This window comes from Malaclemys terrapin, chromosome 6 (genome assembly GCF_027887155.1).
Source record: "Malaclemys terrapin pileata isolate rMalTer1 chromosome 6, rMalTer1.hap1, whole genome shotgun sequence".
Lineage (NCBI taxonomy): Eukaryota > Metazoa > Chordata > Testudines > Emydidae > Malaclemys > Malaclemys terrapin.
This window is the reverse complement of record NC_071510.1, coordinates 3,011,805-3,033,782: the sequence shown is the minus strand read 5'-3', so window position 1 is coordinate 3,033,782 and position 21,978 is coordinate 3,011,805. Positions and strand designations below refer to the sequence as shown.

General features: G+C 41.3%; 1 protein-coding gene across 6 annotated transcripts in view; it reads left to right on the top strand.

The window, feature by feature from the left end:
* Positions 1–21,978, top strand: part of ZNF462 (zinc finger protein 462) — a 116,821-nt gene that overhangs the window by 71,725 nt on the left and 23,118 nt on the right. For all 6 annotated transcript variants that reach the window (XM_054031669.1, XM_054031671.1, XM_054031670.1 and 3 more), the window contains 2 exons: positions 18,536–18,803; positions 21,531–21,667. In XM_054031669.1, the coding sequence (XP_053887644.1) occupies positions 18,536–18,803; positions 21,531–21,667 (405 nt within the window). The remainder of the gene's footprint in view (positions 1–18,535; positions 18,804–21,530; positions 21,668–21,978) is intronic.

Sequence of the window (21,978 nt, the reverse complement as noted above, 5' to 3'; positions counted from 1 at the left end):
CCCAAAAGACTAAAATAGAAACTAAATTTTTCAAAGAAAACTTGTAAAGATGTGAACAGCACAAACATGTTCCAAAAAGGCTGTTGTTTTCTTTTTTTCAAAAACACCTTTTCAATGAGACAGTTTTGACCAGCCCAGTTCAGATCCCTTCCTTTCACAGGGAATACTGACTGAGCTTCTACTAATATCATTTTTGCTAATATTTTACTCATTGGACTAGTTAGTATCTCTGGTGTGCATTATTGTGTTTTTAAAAAACATTTCTCTGACTCTTCGGATTTGAAAACTCAGTCGTTATCAATGGCTCTACCAATCTTTAATGTGAATTAGCAAGGTTCGACTAATGATGAAGGAATCAAGAAATGCATAGAGACAATGTTATGGGCTTTGGAAGGATGATGCGTTTGCTTTCTGTTGCTCATACTCAGAGCTCCAAGTCATGATTACAGGAGCAAGGCATGAATTACAATTATCCTCTGTAGCCTGTTATGTTTTCAGTACTGTAGTCTTTTTATTTTTAAAGAGGAGTGGATATTAGTTAAAGGGTTCTGGTTTAAAAAGTTTTAGGTACACTGAAACTCACTCATTATCATAGGAGGTCTCTGTTAAACAGTCCAGATTTGTATTTTGACAGAGGCCAAGACACAATTTGTCCCAAATAGCTTGATTGTCTTTAAACTAGGTTAATAGTTGAATGACTTTAACTAATAAAATCCACCAGCAGCCAATTAGAAGAGCGCAGGTGAAGTAATAATCCTATGAACAGTCTCAGCGTTGCTTAGGAAAGGAATAACCTGCTTTAAGTAATTTTCTTGACATTGCGGAGTTGGTTACAGACCAAATTAACGATCAATCTGCTTTTGATATGGTTCATTTTGGATTTTTAGAAGTGGCTGAATAGAGTTCCATGTAACTCAGACCTGTAAGCTGCAGGTGATGCGTGGAATAGATAAATGATTGGTCAGAATAATGGAAAGCAGGCAGTCCATGTGAAAGGCGCTATTATGCCCCACTGGGGGAAGTATTAAGTGGGGTTCACACAATACACAGTAGTTGGACCTCCACTGTTCTAATAGATATAAATAACCTTCCCCTGGGCTGGCTATAATCTGGTTAATTTGCTGATGACACAAAATTGGATCAGCGTGAGGGTACGTGGCAAGCATGGATACTGTATCAAATGAATTTGGACTTGTTTCATGAATCAGTAGCTATATGGCAACAAAGTACAATTGAAAGCTTATAAATTAGGCCCAGTTAGTATGGCATGTGCATTGAAATGAATGGAACAGAACTAGAGCAGGATGGCTTGAAAGAGATGTGGGAATGGACAATGTGGAGCCTGAAAGAGTAAATTATAGGAGGGGTGCACAGGCAAAATAGCGAAATGCACATTTGCCGCAGCCTTGCTGGAATAAAATGGTTCTGTGACGAGCGCCCAGGAGAAATGTTGCCTCCAGTTCAGGCAGAAGTTGTTTCCTAAGGCACCACTTTTAAAGGTCCAAAGAAACACATTTAGGCTGGTCCATGCATTACAAGGCAGGAAGGAATTTAAATCTGTACGACTCATTTATTTTAGCTTTTTATTGGGAGCAATGAGCACAGCTTTACAGTGTATGTCCTGGAGCTGGGAACTTTGAGTGAGTAGACTTCTAGGTCGCTTTCGGTGGTCCGGTCCTTATTGGCTGTGTCGTCAGTAAAAAGAAGTTTTATGCCTCCAATGCTGGTATAAACTGGTCCAGGTCAGCAGTGAGCAGTTGTTTGGAGGTCTGTGGTGAAATGAACTGATGAACTGTGTTGGTGGTGAGGCGAAGGCCTAAACAGGCATAGAGCCAGAACTGCCCTCTCAATTCCTAGAGGTGTAGGATCAGGTCAGCACTGAGTCTTATTAATGAGACAACATGGGAAGCTGATCCTATTTGTACCATGCCTGGTTAGGGACTTCCATATGTGCACAATATTTCTGATATAGAAGGTGATTGTCGCCATGTTACCAAGTGCTCCTTAGATGGGAATTGGAACATTCTGTAAGCAAAAAATCCCCCCCCCCCCACTATTTATTTATTAGGAAGTTTTAATAGCTTGCCATGTAAATATCAGAGACAAAACAATAATCATCGCAAGGCTGAGCTTTCGTTTAGAGAAACATTCTACAGCAGTATGATCATCAGAGCTCTCTATTTAACAGGGTTTTACCATGTCAGTGAGCATCTTTACACTACCCCCAACCTATCAGCGATTGTATTACACTGAGTGACATCTCTGAATACACGCATTGACCTGACTAGGCATGTCTGTCTAATGTTAATATTAAAAAAAATATATATTGGACAGGAAGCACCAAATTCTTTTGAAAAACAAAAAGGAAAGGCCTGTGGAAATATTGTACATTAAAGTGCAGTCTTGTGTGTAGCATAATCACATGTAGTATGTTGCTGTTTTAAACAATAATAATCCAGATAAAGGGCCAAATCCACAGCTGTGACACTACTGAGTGTCAGTGGAGCTACGCTGTTTTACACCTTTCCTTCTGGTTGTTTTGAATTAGAAAGTCCGGTCCTGTCTGGCCTTGAGGAACGGATAGTGACTGGCATGCTTGTAAAATTATGACATCACAAGACTAAGGAGACTCAAAACTAAGCATTTGAGAGTTTGGCTTTTTGTTTTTGTGTTTTGTCAAACTGTTTTTGTGTGTTTGGTGGGTTTCTTTAGACCTCTATTTCACTTCCAAGTCTAAGGAGCAGTTTGGAGAAAGGATGTCTTTTGGCTCTGTCTCTAGTAAGGCAACCCACGCTAGTTTGTTACACCAGCACAAACTCGTCATGAAGACACACAACTCTGGTGCAAAGTGGGGCTTTACATCTGTGCAGTTTAATCCAGTAATACACAGATGTAAGTTACACTGGTGTACCTAAAACAGTGCAAATTTCCTTACTGTAGGCAGGGCCTGAATTAAAGATTAATTACCCCTTCTTTCAGGGTGAGAGGTCATACTACACATGCTCGGAGATCCTCCAGCAAAACTAGGGAAAGCCTGATTGGACTTCCCAAGGCAGTACCACACCCTGCTCCATCCCTTTTAAAGATGGGAGGAAGCATAAATCTTTCAGTTTGCCTGCAAGTAGTTACACTAGACCGGGGCTTAAGTGTTTGCAGGACTGAACCTGAAAATCCTAGCCAAGAGAAGCTTCTGAGACCTGTAAATCGGGCTGTGTCTTCCATGCAAGTTCCAGTCCTAAACAAATATATTTGGAAGTTGAAGGCAATGTTATTTCATTTTAAAAAGGAGAGAGACCGAGAAGTACATGAGTGGGTCCTATAACATTTTTAAAAAAAATACCCAACAGCTTAATAAATGGGTTGGCATTTTTATAATTATTTCATGCACATTGTACTTAAAAACAAAGTCATCATGGCTGCTCACCCATGCTCTCTTTGAGTGATACTTATTTTTTTGAATAGCCTGATTGGTTTTTGGTGGGACTGCAAAGAAAGATACTATTCTATATGAGTAAGGTTGGCAGAATCTGGAGATACCCTTTGGAAGCAATACAATGCACTTTATGCATTCTCCTGCGACTCAGTGGTCATCCCCTTCCCTCCACGCATGCCAAGAAAAATATTTGCCCATCATAAATACAGGCACACATTACAGAACACGTACAAAGTCAGTAATGTTCAAAACAGAAGCTTTTTTGAGTTTTACTTTATGGTATGCATCAGTGTGTTCACTTTTTTTTTTTTTTTTTAAAGCAGCAACTCAAAACAGACCCAACACCTCAATGTCAAAAAAATAAAATAAAAAGCAGATGTGATGATAATGAAATTCACTAAGCAGCAATATCTGAGCTCCATCATTGTCCAAAGCACCCAATCCCATGTATTCCAGCTATTCTTGAACTTTGTTATTTTCCTTTTGATAAAGGCCATTGCCTCAGCTGGAGACTGAAATATAAAGACGTGTCTGTCTTGGTTCACCGGAGCCTGGCTGGGCATAGAACTGCTTAACTGAGTCCCCTCTTTTAAGCTGTTGCTTGAAAGGTGCAAATCCGTTTTTTCCCCCTCCCATCCCCTTTTCAGAAGTGATGCTGCATAGTCCGGAAAAATACCTATCTCCTGCTCTTTGCCATCTGAAATCCCCTTGGGCTCAGAGGGTCTTCCAACTAGTTATTAAAGGAAGTTGACGTGGCAGCAGAACCACGCAAGAAGCCTGGTGAGGAGAGGGGTTCTCAGAAGACCAGCAAGACAAGAACAGATCCATTGAGTTGCACATAGCTAGTGATCCACTTTTCCCACACAAAAAAACAACAACCTGTCCGGGCAGATCCTTCAGCATACTCAGAGACTTCAGGTACCCCTTGATTTTTTGTGTAGGCCTTAGTTTCTAGCTCATCTTTTATCTTTTAGGTGCAGTGTTGTCCTCCTTCAAAGTGTTTTAATAGCCTCCCGTCCAGAGGTCTCTAAATCTATCACTCATAAGGCCAGTCGTTTAATTTTCACTTCAGTTATTTCTCTAATTTTGTTTGTTTGTTTTGCTAGTAGCAGCTAGTGCTTTTTGGATGTCACACAGTCTTTTTTATATAAGGATTCCACACTTGTAGTCTATTGCATTGTTAAGTTTCAAAAGACTGATATCATAGTATGTTTCATAGGAACATTGTTGCTGTGGGAACATGGAAGTATCCTTTTCGCTGCATGGGTCTCACAGTTTTTGAAAGAAATCCTTTGAAGTTGGCAGTCCTTTATTTGGCTTCCATTTGATTGGGAAGGCACAGAACCAGTGAGGACAAAAGTGCAAGTTTAAACAAAGCTTAAGGCATAATTGCTTAAATTGCAAGGCGAGTTGGATGTGCAACTGCACAGAATATCTTTGGTGATCAGATAACATGGTGTGATGAACATGCTATTAAAACAAGTGGATGTCTCCATGTGCACACGCACAGTCACATTTGATAGGTATATCTGCACACTTGATACTGAACTCTTAGGGGTGGGTTGTGTATATTTGTGCTGATTTCAATGAAAGTGTGAGTCAGAACAGTTACTGCCCTTGCACAGTAAAAGACTGTCAGTTGTTACTAACCTAGGTCCCAGTTTAAGAAAGCACTTAAACATGTCCTTAACTTTACAGCATATTGAACTCTAGTAAAGTACTTGCAGTGCATGAAGTTAAGCATATGCATAATTCTTTGCTCAGGTCCTTAATTTTGCTGGTTTAGTGTTGGACTTTTTTTCATCTAAAAAAAACCACTTTGGTTTTGATTACTATTCTCCTAAAATTTATCCTTTTTAAAGCGAAACACTTTGCATTTATTTAGCATAGAGAAACTCCTAAACTGGAGAATTGCTTATGATTTGTCTTTGCGTTATTACAACTTAAAGATGTCCAGAAAGACTTCAAACAACAAAGCAAAAACTTTGAAGGCTGAAATAAATAAAAATATTTCTTTTCGAAATGGTTTCTTGCAAAGATCTGGTCTTACATCAAATGTTTACTACAAAGTCAGAAACCACTGAAGATAGTGGTTTAGTGGCTTGATTAAGATTGACAGACCTTAACTATAGTTTTGATCAAGGGCACTGCTGCAATGTAAAACTCCTTTATGCATTTTTATATTTTATACCCAACCCAAAATTTGAATGAAAAATTGTGTGGCTAATGTATTGCATTATGATTCTGAAAGGAAGTTAGCCTGGAGACTTAAATGATTTTTTTTCAGGGTGGTGACATGTAAAATTGTATATACAAGCCTGAGGTGGTCATAGGAAGCTATTTCCCCAATAAAATTGGTTGAGGGTTTTTTAAAATTATTTTTAAACTAATGCTCTGGGGTTCACTTTAAGCCAGCAAGTGCATTTTGACAGTATTATACAGATTTGTAAAGTACACAAGAGGAACACATCTTAGTCACCTTTCAGAGAGCGAGAGAGAGAAGCTGAAGGGAAAAAAGTAGTCAAAAGATATGGAGAATGACAGTGATTGCTTAAAAATAAAACACTTTGCTTTCACTATCACTTAAAAAAACCAAACAAACCAGCCTGAAAATAGCGAAGGTGCAGTTTTCAGAATCATTCGGCATTGGTCTAACTTTCCTACCATTGAAGTTAATGAGCGTTTGCTCTGAGGAGCTGCCACACTCTCTCAATCCTTCTTGTGTTTGATGATGGCCCAAAATGCAGTACAAGTGATGCCAGTGCTAGAATTCCGATTAGTGCAAAGCCTTTGTATCTATTTGCTTGCCTGAGGTCGCATGGGAAGGAGTGGCTCCAGTATGTCATCCCCTGTGTTTGGGCTAGGGTTGCCAACTTCGTAATATTTAAAAACCAGACACTTCAGCAAGAGTGCCAGAACCTCCCGAGGCCCCGCCTCTTCCCTCCCGAGGCCCCGCCTCTTCCCTCCCGAGGCCCCAACCCCATTTGCTCCTCTTCCCTCTCCACCCCCAGTTGCTCGCTGCTTTTCCCCTCTTCATAGAATATCAGGATTGGAAGGGACCTCAGGAGGTCATCTAGTCCAACCCCCTGCTCAAAGCAGGACCAATCCCCAACTAAATTATCCCAGCCAGGGCTTTGTCAAGTCTGACCTTAAAAATCTCTAAGGAAGGAGATTCCACCACCTCCCTAGGGAACCCATTCCAGTGCTTCACCACCCTCCTAGTGAAAATTTTTTTCCTGATATCCAACCTAAACCTCCCCCACTGCAACTTGAGACCATTGCTCCTTGTTCTGTCATCTGCTACCACTGAGAACAGTCTAGATCCATCCTCTTTGGAACCCCCTTCAGGTAGCTGAAAGCAGCTATCAAATCCCCCCCTCATTCTTCTCTTCTGCAGACTAAATAATCCCAGTTCCCTCAGACTCTCCTCATAAGTCATGTGCTCCAGCCCCCTAATCATTTTTGTTGCCCTCCGCTGGACTCTTTCCAATTTTTCCACATCCTTCTTGTAGGGTGGGGCCCAAAACTAGACACAGTACTTCAGATGAGGCCTGACCAATGTCGAATAGAGGGGAATGATCACATCCTTCGATTTGCTGGCAGTGCCCCTACTTATACAGCCCAAAATGCCGCTAGCTTTCTTGGCAACAAGGGCACACTGTCGACTCATATCCAGCTTCTCGTCCACTGTAACCCCTAGGTCCTTTTCTGCAGAACTGCTGCCTAGCCATTCGGTCCCTAGTCTGTAGCGGAGCATGGGATTCTTCCTTCCTAAGTGCAGGACTCTGCACTTGTCCTTGTTAAACCTCATCAGGTTTCTTTTGGCCCAATCCTCTTCCCCCGTTTCTCTCCCCCTCTGCTCAGGTTGGGAGGGACTCAACGGTGGAGCTGGGGCATGGAACTGCAGCTGCCCGATGCAGGTGGGCGGTGGCCTGACTGAGTAGGTGCTGGCACGGGTTATGATCTGGTGCCTCCCCGCCTTCTCCACCTGCATTAACCAGACTTTTGGTGTCCGGTCAGTAGATCTGACCAGACACTGTCAGATCCCCTTTTCGACTGGACTTTCGAGTCCAAAAGCAGACACCTGGCCACCTTAGTTAAGGCCCTTCATTACTGCTGCTTTGTACTGCTCTAGCACCTTCCATCAAAGAATCTCGAAGAGCTTTGTAAAGGACGGTCAGCTTTATGTCCATTTGATGTGTGAGGACATAGGTGCAGAGAGGTTAATATCAACATTTTTGTGCCTGGGTGCCTAAAGTTTTGACACCTATGGCACCTACATACTTATTTAGGCATCTAAATTTGTAGTTTGCTTCTTCAAGTGTCAGTGAAATTTTAGCACTGAAATGTGGCACTTGTGTTTGAAAATATTGACCAAAGTGGCTTGACTAAGGTTGCACAGCAAATCATGGCAAAGTCAGGAATAGAACATGTGTCTCCCGATACTCAATTTATTGACAGTAACCGTGTGGGGATCGAAGTGTGGATGGTCAGACCTAGTGGTCAGAGCCAGAGTTAGACGCTAGGAACCAAAGCCAGAGCCGGAGTTGGAATTAGGATCACACCAAGGGTTGAGACTGGAGTCAGGGTCAGTATTTATGCCAAAGGTTAAGCCAGAATCAGTATCAGGCGTCATGCTGAGGGTCAGGACTTGAGTCAGAGAGCCATGCCAAGGATTGATTCGGAACCAGGGAACAGTGCCCGTGGTCAAGCCAGAGTCGTAGCCTAGTACTGCATCAGGTCAGGAGTTCACTCAGTTGCTCAGACAACTTCCTGTTCCTCTTTCTGGTTTTAGAATTGCACCCAGGCCAATCAGAGGGGCTGAACACCAGGCCAGTTGGTGGAGCTGGACATCTGCTCCAATCAGGAGCTTCGTGGACAGTGTCTCTGGTGGGCCAGAGTTCTGCCAGTCCCCTCCCATGCTGGTTCTGGAGAGCTGTTGGGTGGCAGTCATGGTCTGGGTGCTGCTTGGGGACTTGTGGGACCAAATTCAAGACCCAGGATCCTTCACACCTTGCCCAGGTGTCCACTATTAATCTTGATATTCTCCAGAGCAAGTTTAGTCATAGTAACAGGAATTGCCAGACTGGATCGGACTGGGTGTCCATCTAATCCAGAGGAAGGTGCAAGAAACCATGTAACTGGCAATTAAGGAATAACCTGCTCTTGGGGGAAGTTTCTTTCTAACACCCAATAGTTAGACATTGTGTTAAGCCTTGAAGCACAGGGCTTAAATGTAGGAAATGCAGTTCAGTGACTGTAGTTTGTGTATATGTGTTTGTACAGATACACACACAAACCCAGAACAATGAAGAAACATTTAAATACTTTGTGTTTGATGATCATAGAATATCAGGGTTGGAAGGGACCTCAGGAGGTCATCTAGTCCAACCCCCTGCTCAAAGCAGGACCAATCCTGAGACAGATTTTTGCCCCAGATCCTTAGATGGCCCCCTCAAGGATTGAATTCTTAACCCTGGGTTTAGCAGGCCAATGCTCAAACCACTGAGCTATCCCTCTCCCCCGCCTTGCCTTGCCTTGCCTGATCATGCTTATTAAACAGGAAGGGAATCGCAGAGCAGACTAAAATAAGTCTGAGATGGTTACAAGTTCATAAGACACACCTCAGCCCTTTACACTTGGAATGAGGAATGAATGGTAGATGGAAAATTTACATAAATTAAGAAACTAACCATTATTGATCACGCCCAATCATTGAATGGTTAAATCTATATCTCACTAGATCTACTTAGTGTCTAACCTCTCTGCTTTGCTTTTTCCATCTAGTCCCAAGTGGCCCAATTCATCCCTTGTGTAACTTCATTTGCCGTACTGGAGCTGCACCATGAATGCAATTGGCTCAAGAGATTAGAAACAAATGCACAACTTTTATTTTAAAATCTTTGGAGACAGTGTGTGTATTGAGATCTGACATTTGAAATACAAATACGTTTTGTTTATTTCTTAGTCCTACCTCAGTTTAGACTGTGGAATTTTTATCACTTGAATAACAAACTGTGTAAATACATGGTTGAAACCTGACCTATGTATTGAACTGTTAAGCCATTACATCCAGGTGGCAGCATACTCCCAGCCTACTGCAGTGCTCAGACTTTAAACAGCAGTCTCTGACTAAACATAGGTGCCACACACTCAAGCAGGTAATTCAAATATGTAAAGTTGTTCGGCATGCATCAGTCCTATATAATGAGGAAAATCACAGTGAAGAAAACCCATTCTACGCTAGAATTCCTCTCTGGCCTGAAAAAATACTAAGTAGGGAGCATGTTGCAGAAAAATGATTGGAATAATCTGAGTTTTAAAGAATGGAATTGTGTTTGGCATAAAATAATAATAAACAATTTTTGAGGTAAAGTTGAAGGATAATAAGCTAAAAATAAAACCAAGAAAGCAGCGTGGGGGAGAGAGGGGATAAAGAAGCAACAGAATTAATGGCCCAAGACTGAATGGATACACAGAGAGCAGTGTCCTTCCTACCTAGAATTGATCATTCCAAAGCAGCACTTTTGTAGAGCAGCATAGGGATGCAGATAGTGCTGCTGGCCACGTTGTACCTACTCTGTGGATAAATAGAGGCCTTGAATGCCAATGTTAATAGAAATTCCTGGCAGTATAGGAAACTTTATAATAGGAGGGGACAGGAAGCTCTTTGGTTGGTCCCCTCCCTGCAGATAAAAATAATATGGTACAACTTCTTCCTCCAATTACTTTTCTCTCTTCTGAAATGTATATAGTTCCCATTGCTTTTCCTTGTAATTGATCATATAGTGTATTATTACTACTGTATACCTGATCCTGTGCCCAGTGAAAAATCAATTGGAGAACTCCCATAGACTTCAATGGGGAGCAGTATGGGTCCCTCGCTGTGTTAAATAATTTTACCTTCTGAGTTTCACCTTCTAAATTCCTTTTGTTATTTTCCTCTCCTTAAATTAAGTGCATGACCTTTCTAAAAAAGTGATTCTGACAGTAGCACAAGGAGTTGTGCAACATCTATCCCCTCTTTGTTGCGTTCAGAGTTACGTGTGTGTCTATAACTCAAAAGAAAAAAGGAGATTAAAAGTTACAAAGGAGCATGGATATAGTCTCTCCAGCCTTTTTATTTGAACAACTAAGATCCTACAGTCTGTGTAGCTTTCTGGTTGCCCTCTGCTGTACCTTCTATAAATCTATAATATCCTTTTTAATGTTAAAAAAATGGCCAGAACTGATCAAAGCATTCCAAATGTGGTCTTGATACACAGTGCTGGAATAACTTCCTCCAGTGTATATTCAGTTCTTTTTTTTTTTTTAAATACATCCTCAAATGTCAATTGTTTTTCTCTGCTGCATAAAGCAGTGTGTGGCAGGGTTTTGTTTTCATCCTCTCAGATCTGTCTCCTGGTTATTTCTTGGCAGTGCCTAAATGTTGAGGGCCTGATTGTCATTTGCACCATGGCCACTTCAATGTTGTTCTGACACCGTAAAGGGGCCCCTTTGTGTAAATGAGAATTAAGCCCAATGAGTTCAATTAAAAAAAAAAAATCAATTGGTCATATGAAATTTCCTTGCACTCTCAGTATTTTCCACAAGAACCCATGCTTCAAGTCTGTGTTGAATCCTCAGTCTTCTCACCCTTCTTTTCCTCCCCCACTATGTTTCATCTTCAGAGTGTTTCACTCTCCCACATATTCCTGCTTCAGGTCAGTGATGTGCGGCGTCAAGTGAACAAACGTGTGTCACCTTAGTGATTCTTGTCGAATTCCACTTCCCCACCTTCCCACTTCTCATGCTGTTGCTGCTACATGAGTAGAATATCCTCTCACCGCTGCCTAAGCTGATACTTGGAGTCTGGTTGAGTTTCAGTGGGATTCATATTTTGAAATCACAAAGACTCTTTTCAAAATCCCACCTCGATGTATTTTTACTTGCTCGGTGTCTGGTATCGGATCTTGACTTGGTTTCTTCCTTAGAGGAGAAACCATTTGCTTGTATTTTTTCTTCCTCAAAAAAAATCTGACTGTTCCTTTTTACAGTCTTCCCTTTGTTAATAACATTCTAGGGGCTTCCCCGTTATAGGCTCTCCAATATGCCCCCAATGCTGAAGTTGCTGTTCCTGTTCTGTATTGTCTTGGATCTTTCCATGGTATCCCATTTGTTTCTTGATCTAGTTCATCATACCATTTTTGACCAAAGAGACTTTTAAATACATGTTGAAGTGTCCCAATCTCTCACACTTCCTTTGTTCAAAACTCTGGAGCTGGATAAGAGCTTCTCCAACTGCTGATTTCTTGTTTTATTTCATTCCTCAACCCTCCACAAGAAGATGATCAGTGACTTTGTAGTTTCTGTTCTGGTATGAATTTTACAGGGAAATAATGTCTTTATCCATCTCTCTCTCTTCGGTCATTGATCTATCTCTCGCTATCACTTAGAGGCTAGAGTACTCTTGTTCCTCATGTACTCAGTCTATTGCATCTCTTATGCAATATTCTATTCTCCATCTCTGGCCCTGATTCTGGAAGCACTGAAGCACATGTTTAATGCTAAACACGTGTAGCCCATTGACTTTGGTGTCTGAAAGACTGGGGCACTCATTTGTATTTTATTTTTACTTGTTAGTTTAATTGTTTAATCTTCCTACTGCTTCTCTGTGCCTGACAATTAAATATTTTGCATTCATATCTCTTAGCCTAAACTGGTGTTTGCTCTGATGTGCTTGTGTCGATTGACAAATTTTGTATGTCAGACTTGTATGTGATATTTCAACTTGATTTTCTTGGATTTTCAAGTAAATTATAATATCCTGGGATGAAAAATTAAATTTATTTTTACTTCCTCAAAAATATTCTATTTTTCCTTTTATTAAATAAAAAAACAATTTTTATGCACGTTGGCGCACATACGTTAATTTGCCCAAGACTGGCTATGGAAACTTGGGAATTTTCATTCTTATCTAGTATTTACTGCACTTTTTAATATTTTTTCCTAGTATTTCTCTAGTTTTTCCACAATTCCATGGTATATGTATGAACCTGTTGTTTTCTCTATTGCATCTCTTCCACTTGCTTATTTCAGATATGCTTAATTTCTTTTGGAATAAAGAAATCCTCTTGTACCTTACATATTATATTTATTGTTAATATGTTGTATTAATACAGAAGAGTTTTCTCATTCTCTTGAGTTATGGAAGTCCAGGTGTTTCCCCATAGACTCCTGATACCATAATTTTTAACAAACTCTGTAAACAGTTAATGCCATTATGTATGGCTGTACATACCAGGTATGGTATCATCCGCCAACCATGTGTTGCTCTTTCCAGTGTAAAAAGCAGTAACCAGTCACAACACTGTTGTTTTTCTGTGTTGCTAGGACCTCCTAACTGGGATGGCCAATCTTACTCCTTCCTTTCGTAGGCCTCTTTAATAGAGCATCCAGTATGCACTGGTGTTGCTGAAATGATCTGATTGCATATCCTCCAGGCACTTTGAGTCAACTTTTCAAAAGTGCCTGAGTTCCACTTAAAGCCAATGAGATTTAAGCTCCAAAGTGACTTAGGTGCTTTTGAAAATTTTATCCTGCAATGGTTAGGAAACGTGGTAGGCATGGATGCACAAATATAGTTAGCACATGGCTGTGTTGAATATCCTCACAGCAACTCTTCCCCATCCCACCCTCCAACTTGTACTGCATATAACCAGTTCAGATGATCACTTCACCATGTGTTACGAGCACATCATTTACTTATAGACGGGATTTTCAGAAGCAATCTGTGTTGACCTAACTGCTCCCTTTGAAGTCAATAGTAAAACTTCCATTGATTTCACTGAGAACAGAATTAGGTCAATGGTGAGCACTTTTGACTATCCCCTCCTATAATATAGGCAGGAACTGAGTTATCTGCTAGTTTTATGGCACTGTCTATGCAGTTGGCCTATTGGAAAATCTTACCGGTTACATTTCAAGTCACAATATTTCTACTGTACCCATTGTTCTTCCAAGTTTCATTGTCTCAGTTACGACCAATTCTTCCTTCACGGAGGGGCTACTGCTACTCTTTTTATGTCTGAAAAGTCTATAGTTTGTTTCCAACGTTTGCAGTGGCACAGTGCGGCCTCTGGGTAAAAATCGCTGTTAAAAGCAAATCTCTTTGGGATTTGTTGGACTATTTGACTATTTTGCCCTGGTTGATTTGTTCTCTGCCAGTCGCAGTTTCTGATATCTGTGTACAGAACTGTCCCATATTTTCTTTGTCATGTTAGCCAGTCTCATGTTTTGGATTTGTATTTTAAAAATTGGCTAGTTTTTCTGATCACGTGCTCAGCCCTCGTTCCTGATTGTTTTTCCTTTTATGAATCTTCTAGGGGCTCTCTTTTGGCTTTCTGTATTCCATTATTTAATATCATTTTTTAACTACTCCCTGTCTGCTGAATGTCTTTCTTCTTCTTGCTGGGCTTTGATGCAAACTTGGGATACCATTTTTCTTTACTTTCTTCAAACCTGGATTGCAAGACCCTCTGTCTACTCTGGGCTGAGATTGCAAATGCCTTTTGGGAGTTTGTCCAACCCAACTTCTCCTCTGGATGCAACAAAAGGCTGGTGTGTAATTTGCATCATTAGTGGGGTCCTACCAAATTCACAGTCCATTTTGGTCAATTTTATGGCCAAAGATTTTTAAAAATAGTTCATTTCATTATTTCAGCTATTTAAATCTGAAATTTCACAGTGTTGAAATTGTCGGGGTCCTGACCCAAAAAGGAGTTGTGAGGCAAGGGGGGTTGCAGTATTGCTACCCTTACTTCTGCGCAGCTGCTGGCGGTGCTGCCTTCAGAGCTGGGCACCCGGAGAGCGGCTGCTGGCTGGGAGCCCAGCTCAGAAGGCAGAACTGCCACCAGCAGCAGTGCAGAAGTAAGGATGGCCTGGTATGGCATTGCCACCCTTCTGCGCTGCTGCCTGCAGAGTGGGCCCTCAGTCAGCAGCCACCACTCTCTGGCCACCCAGCTCTGAAGGCAGCAACGCAGAAGTAAGGATGGCATGGTGTGCATTGCATGGTAAGCCACCCTTGCTTCTGTGCTGCTGCTGGCGGGGCTCTGCCTTCAGAGCTGCGCACCTGGCCAACAGCTGCTGCTCTCCGGCTGCCCGGCTGTGGAGGCAGCAGAGAAGTAAGGGTACCCCCCCCAGCTCCTTTTTGGGTCAGGACCCCCAATTTGAGAAACGCTCGTCTCCCCCATGAAATCTGTATAGTATAGGGTAAAAGCGCACACAAGACCAGATTTCACGGTCTGTGGCGCATTTTTCATGGCTGTGAATTTGGTAGGGTCCTAGTCATTCGTTAATACCACCTGCCTATTTACCTTATATCCAGGTCTTTTTGTCTTGCCTCGTTATTATTTAACATTAATATTGTGGTAGTGCTTGGAGGCCTTAATCATGTTGGGACCCTATTGTGCTAGGTGCTGTACAGACATCTAGAGAGAGACAATCCTTGCCCCCAAGTGTAACTCTGGGTGCTTCTAGACCCCCCCCCCCCAATTCCATGGGAGTTAAATAAGTTCTTAAATACGTTGCTGACCAGGGATGGAATTTATTACTCACACACATAAATGTTTTGCTGAGTTGAGGCTATACTACCCCTTCTCCTTTGTATTGAATTACCATTCTTTTGCTCAGAATAAAGAACCTACCCAGTCATTATTGCACCACACCACCTTTTTTTACCCCTAACTCGGCTTTTACCTACATACAGTGCTTGCTGTACTATGCACTAAAGGCTTGATCCAGAGCCCACTGAAGTCAATTATGAGGCTTTCCATTAACTTCAGTGGGCTTTAGATCAGGTACTAAGGGCTTGGTCTAGAGCAGTGGTCTTCAACCTGTGGTCCATGGACCCCTGGGGGTGTCCAGACTGTCTAAGGGGTCCACAAAAGGTTGTCATTACCATAGAACAGTGGTTTCAACCTGAGGTCCATGGACCCCAGACTATGTTTAAGATTTCCAATGGAGGTCCGCACCTCCATTCAAAATTTTTTAGGGGTGCACAAATGAAAAAATTGAAAACCACTGGTCTAGAGCTCATTGAAGTCAATGGAAAGACTCTGTTCCATTCAGTGGCCTTTTGGACTGGGCCCTAAGTGTTCTTGGTAGAATCGTGTCTGTAAACATTCCACCTTTGAACTAGAATATTACATTGTCTGGCAAACTGCTTCTCAGAAATCAACAGAAGCCACATATACACATGTTAATCCTAGTTGTTTTCCTTCAGGAAGAGCTAAATCTTGCACTGCTTAAGGAATCTGAGAGAATTAAAGCATACTGGCAAAGGAAGAGGGGTGAAATATCCATGCAGAGCTGTAGGCATAAATGTTAACATTGTGAGCGTATAATCACAATCTCCAGCGGTGTGTGGATAACTTATTTCTATAAATATTGAAGTGCCGATCAAGTGTAGAATATTTTCATCAAAAGAGCTATAAACCAAAAATAGAAAACAAATGAACACAAATCCAAGTTGAATGAAGAAAATTCAAATACACATTATGTTCCTTTCGGGTATTTCCCATGATAGGAAAGTTGATCTTTGGTTCACCTTTTTCCTCCTGTGGGTTTATAAGAGTGCCTCTTTATTTCTGCAAGTTTCACAGAGCAGATTCCACATAAATATGTAAATACCAGAGTTTACGGCTTCTTCTCTTTTGTTTTTTTGTTTTTGTTTTTTAAATGAGACAGCTGGAGTAATATGCAGCAGACTCTAGGGAGAAGGAAAATATGTAAAATAAAATAAAGTATAATGGATCTTCCAAAAAACCCCACTTCTGGTTAAAAGATTAGCCACATTTTTACCAATGGATAATATTCAAAACATTGATGGGTGAAAATGTGGGCCAGATTCTCAGCTGCTATAAATACGCCCAACTCCATTGGAGTGGATGAAGATGCACCTGTTTATTTCTGCTTAGGATCTGGCCCAGAATGCTGGAGATGTGATGGAAATTGTCAGTCTCCTTGTTGCTAAGTAATGGATCAACAAGGTTTTGTTCAATGATTTACAGGAGGCCTGAATGGCGCGCGCACACAACTGCCTGCTGTGACATCAAAATTATTAGGATGCCAAGCCCTTGTATGGGAGGCTATGTCTAGCTGGGACGTTAGAACGGTTGGGTCACATAACCCAGACGTTAGTCGCTTCCCCCCTTTGAAAGAAAATATACAATGAACTCTTATGACTTACTGGCCAAAAGCAATACAGAGGAGCACGTTGCCTGCTCTCTCTTTAAGGGAGTAATGGCTTTTAGAGAAGGCTGCTTCAGCTCTGAGCTTGCTAGGCCTGTGCTAATGTGGAGGGAATAGGGGGACTGTTTCGAACAAAAGGAAAACAAACCTTGAGGTTTTAAGGGGGCGGGAGGGGGGGACACTGTAAACCACTAATGAAATGGTAAACTTGCTACAGAAAGAATGAATGCACAGATGCTAAATGCTGCATTCTGATCAGGTCTGGGTTCATGAGACTTGGATAGAAGAATGTAGGAGAGAACTTAATGCATTTTACCAGGATCCTTTATGTCTAGTCCTTTGTCCTCACTCTACACCTGGTGATAAACCAAGGGAGGCGTGAGACATTATTTAACTCTTCTCCCTGTTTTGTTTTTTGCCTTGTTTTGTTTATCATTTCTAAAGCCTGTATATTCCCCTTTTTGGCAGGGAGAAAGCAAGCGAGCGTTGTACTCTTTTGAAGACAGGTGGGGAGAAGTCCCCACAGTGAGTGCTATGTAGTGCTGCTTGCTTTTTGTTTGTCTTTACTAATTGGTTAGAATGGATGGTATTAAGTTCCATCGAGTATGGGTGTTAGAGAATTCCTACATATCCTGCCTCAGGGAATTATACTTTGGAAAATTAAGTCTCCATCAAAGCAGGAGGTGGTTTGTACAGTTTGTAGTCCCTCTTCTTCTTTCTCTCTTTTCTTTTCTTTTTTTGAAAAGCTTAAGAAAAGAGCCTTTTGTTTTCTTTTCAGGAAAGTTACACTGAAATTCATCTGTGCGGTATTCATCTGCCTTCATTCGTGCCATTCATGGGCAGCTGTTGGTTATATAGGACAAAGCTGATGAATTCCAAACCTCCACATTCAAAACAGTGTATTGGGAAAGGTTCAAGACCCTTTTTTTTTTTTTTTATGTTGGGAGGAAGGAATTCTGGTTTTCAGTTTGTGTTCTGAGATTTTTCCCTCCTCTTCTCCTTCCCCCCATGCCCCATCAATCTCATTTCTCTGTCATGATATTTTAATGGCATTTAAAATTCTCTTGGACTCCTTAAGACTTGTCTGTATGACATCGATGTTTTTGTCACTGTAGCCAAACTTTAAAAACATCTTTCAAGGAAACCTGATTGGAAATCTCTTTAGTGGGATTTAAGATGAAATATCCTTTTTAATATTGTCTCACTTTTGAACATCAGCCACTGGAGAATATATCTGATTTTTATATTTTAAAATTAAAATCATTTCTAATGTTAGGATGTGAATAGTTAGATATTCTAGTGAATGCTCCATACTGGAACACTTTGTTTTAGCTAGCTTTGCTAAGGGGTTTCTCCAATAATTCCATGAATTTTAGGGGAAATAACTGTAAATGCTTTGGAAAAAAAAATAGGTTACTCATAAACATCAGGGGCTTGATCCTCAGCTGGTGTAAATTAGCATAAATCAATGGAAATGCACCAGTTCACACCAGCTGAAAATCTGTTTTGGATTATGCGTCAAATATAGAAGAATGCACACAGTATATTAACCTGCCTCTATTTCACAGTTTACAGATTTCTTGAAACTAGGCTCCTTTTTATACTGCCTCCATTGTGAAGCCTCTCACTTGATAATTAAAAATAATGATTTCAGTCAACTGCCTTTAATTGTAAAATATAAACTAGATTTGAGATTGTAGAGATGAACAAGTACCATTCTTCCCTCCACACCACTTCTGAAAGAAGTGTCTAAATTTTCATGATTTAGGGCTTGATCTAACTCCAATCAAAGTAAACAGGACTTGGATCAGGTCCTTAAAACCTCACATTCTCTGACCAACTGGTATAACTTCCCCTTCACTTTCTCCCCAGATTCTTCGTACTCCGAACCTCCTGATGTTCAGCAACAGCTGAACCACTACCAGTCAGCAGCTCTGGCCAGGAACAACAACAACATTAGCCCCATCCCACTTTCTGGGGCTGCTGCAGGAGCTGAACAGAAAACTGAAGCCATCCTTAACTGTGAATTTTGTGAATTCTCCTCGGGTTACATTCAGAGCATTCGGCGTCACTACCGTGACAAACATGGAGGAAAGAAACTCTTCAAGTGCAAAGATTGTTCCTTTTATACAGGCTTTAAGTAAGTATTGTACAAAACAGATAAACTGAAATCACTTCTAACACTTTAAAAGACAAGCACTCTGGTTCCTGAGATGGCTGACTGGAGCTGAAGAGAAACATAACAATGGATAATTAGGGAGAAATACATAAGAACTGCCTTTCCAGATCACACCAGGGTTAATCTAATCCACTTTCCTGTCTCTGACAGCATTCACTACTTCCTGCTGAAGAGGAAAGGTGCAAGAAATCCCTGCAATAGGTTGTTACAGAATAGTGTGTCCACAGAGAATGATTCTTCCCGATCATCTGTTGTTAGAGTTGGTTTATGCCTTGAAGCATGAGAGTTTATGGCCCATCAGAAAACTCCTGTGTGTGTTTTTGGAGGACGTTAGAAGCCAGCATGAGACATGAGGAAGGCAGATGTTCTAGTGAAGTTCCCACTGATTGTCTAAAGAAGTCTTTATCATATAACTTTATAATCTCCTCCCTTTTTCTCCATCTAGTTCAGACAGCAGAAGTGAAACACATAACCAAAAGTGTGTGACGGTATATTTGAATATTTCATCAAATCGGTTAAACACCCCCAAAATAAAAACTCAGTTATTTCCATGTATTTCCAGTTCCATGGTTTTAGACTGTTGTTCATCACTTATTATTATTACTCCTTTCTCCAACCAATAACACTGGACAAAACAATACTGTCTTAAATCAACATATTTAATTATATGTTAACACTTGTTGACATGGAAGTTTGCGTTCCTTAATGCAGTGTTTCTCAAGCATTTGGGGATTCGGTCTTTCCTCTCAGGAATGTAGAAAAGTCCCATCCTCTATTCATTATGAAGAGTGAAACACAGCAGAACACCCATTGAAGTCAATGAAAAGACTCCTATTGACTTCATTGGCAACTGGACCAGGCCCAAAGCCAGCAGAGTTTGTCATTTTCTTGCTATCATAGAATCATAGAATCTGATAGGAGGTCATCTAGTCCAACCCCCTGCTCAAAGCACGACCAATCCCCAACTAAATCATCCCAGCCAGGGCTTTGTCAAGCCTGACCTTAAAAACCTCTAAAGAAGGAGATTCCACCACCTCCCTAGGGAACCTATTCTAGTGCTTCACCAGCCTCCTAGTGAAAAAGTTTTTCTTAATATCCAACCTAAGCCTCCCTCACTGCAACTTGAGACCATTACTCCTTGTTCTGTCATCTGGTACCACTGAGAACAGTCTAGATCCAGCCTCTTTGGAACCCCCTTTCAGGTAGTTGAAAGCAGCTATCAAATCCCTCCCTCATTCTTCTCTTCTGCAGACTAAACAATCCGAGTTCCCTCAACCTCTCCTCATAAGTCATGTGCTCCAGCCCCCTAATCATTTTTGTTGCCCTCTGCTGGACTCTTTCCAATTTTTCCACATCCTTCTTGTAGTGTGGAGCCCAAAACTGGACACAGTACTCCAGATGAGGCCTCACCAATGTCGAATAGAGGGGAATGATCAGGTCCCTCAATCTGCTGGCAATGCCCCTACTTATACAGCCCAAAATGCCGTTAGCCTTCTTGGCAACAAGGGCACACTGTTGACTCATATCCAGCTTCTCGTCCACTGTTCTGCAGAACTGCTGCCTAGCCACTTAGTCCCTAGTCTGTAGCAGTGCATGGGATTCTTTCGTCCTAAGTGCAGGACTCTGCACTTGTCCTTGTTGAACCTCATCAGGTTTCTTTTGGCCCAATCCTCTAATTTGTCTAGGTCCCCCTGTATCCTGTCCCTATCCTCCAGCGTATCTACCATTCCTCCCAGTTTAGTATCATCTGCAAACTTGCTGAGGGTGCAATCCATGCCAATCTCCAGATCATTAATGAAGATATTGAACAAAACCGGCCCCAGGACCAACCCTTGGGGTATTCCGCTTGAAACCGGCTGCCAACTAGACATGGAGCCATTGATCACTACCCGTTGAGCTCGACGATCTAGCCAGCTTTCTATCCACCTTATAGTCCAAAGGTCCTTATATCAAGCCAACAGGGACTGTAAATTCCTTAGTGAAGAGTTAAGCAGCTTGCTGCATTTACAGGCTCCATCACTCCGTAATCCAAAATTATTGAACCACTCAAGTTTACCAACGCCTCCTCCACAGCTGGCCTTGTAGCCACATAGGTACATAGTTAACTCTTAGGTATGAGTGTGCAGTGTATCTGTATAACTTGCTGCAAAACATTTTCTGCTAACTAAAGTCTCTTTATATACCAAATCTAGAGCATAGTGTTTCAGCTGTTTTTGAGTTAGGCCCACAAAAGAAAGGTGGCGAGAATGTTTCTGTTGTCAGAATGACATTTATCTTCAGCCTTGTGACTCCAGAACTGTTGAAGGAATTTTGCTCAAATTTTCCAAACATGTTTCGCCTTTGGCAGAGACCAGGCATGGAAGTTTTCAGCCCAAAGACCTCTTTTGAGCATGTGGAATGGAAATTCTTTTGCTGCATTAACTATAGCCCCGTGATCAGTGCAACCACTGCAATAGAATATTTTGTCAGAGTATGTGATGGCTATGTAAGAGTAAATCCTGCAAATACATACACACATGTGTTACTCGTATGAGGAGTCCCACTGAAGTATCGTGTGGTTTTACACAGACAGGAGTAAGTGGCATCTGTAGCACTTTAAATAACAGTTCAGTGATAGAGCTGTGGCACTTGACGTGTAGACCTATGAAATACTGATTTTTATCTCTTCTGCTTCTCCTTACTTTATAGATCTGCTTTTACTATGCACGTGGAAGCTGGGCATTCCGCAGTTCCTGAGGAAGGACCCAAAGACCTTCGCTGTCCTCTTTGCCTGTACCACACCAAATACAAACGTAACATGATTGACCATATAGTCCTGCACAGAGGTAAAGACATCCCTTGTAGTATTTGTGTCTGACAAAGAAAACCTTGAACGATACCTGTTTATTTCAGGCCCATGAAATGAAGTTTTCATCTGAATGTGAACATTAAAATGTTGAGTAGCCCAGAAGCCTTTGCACATATTTTTAGTGATGTATTTTGTTTCTTTTCTATGAAATACAAAGAATTAGACCAAAGTGGATAGAGGGCAGATTTGAAATTTCTGTTTAGAATTTCCACCAGAAATGTTTACCATCATTTGACATCTGGTTAGCATGCGTTATGCTTCTCCTATCACTCTGTGGGGCAAGATAGC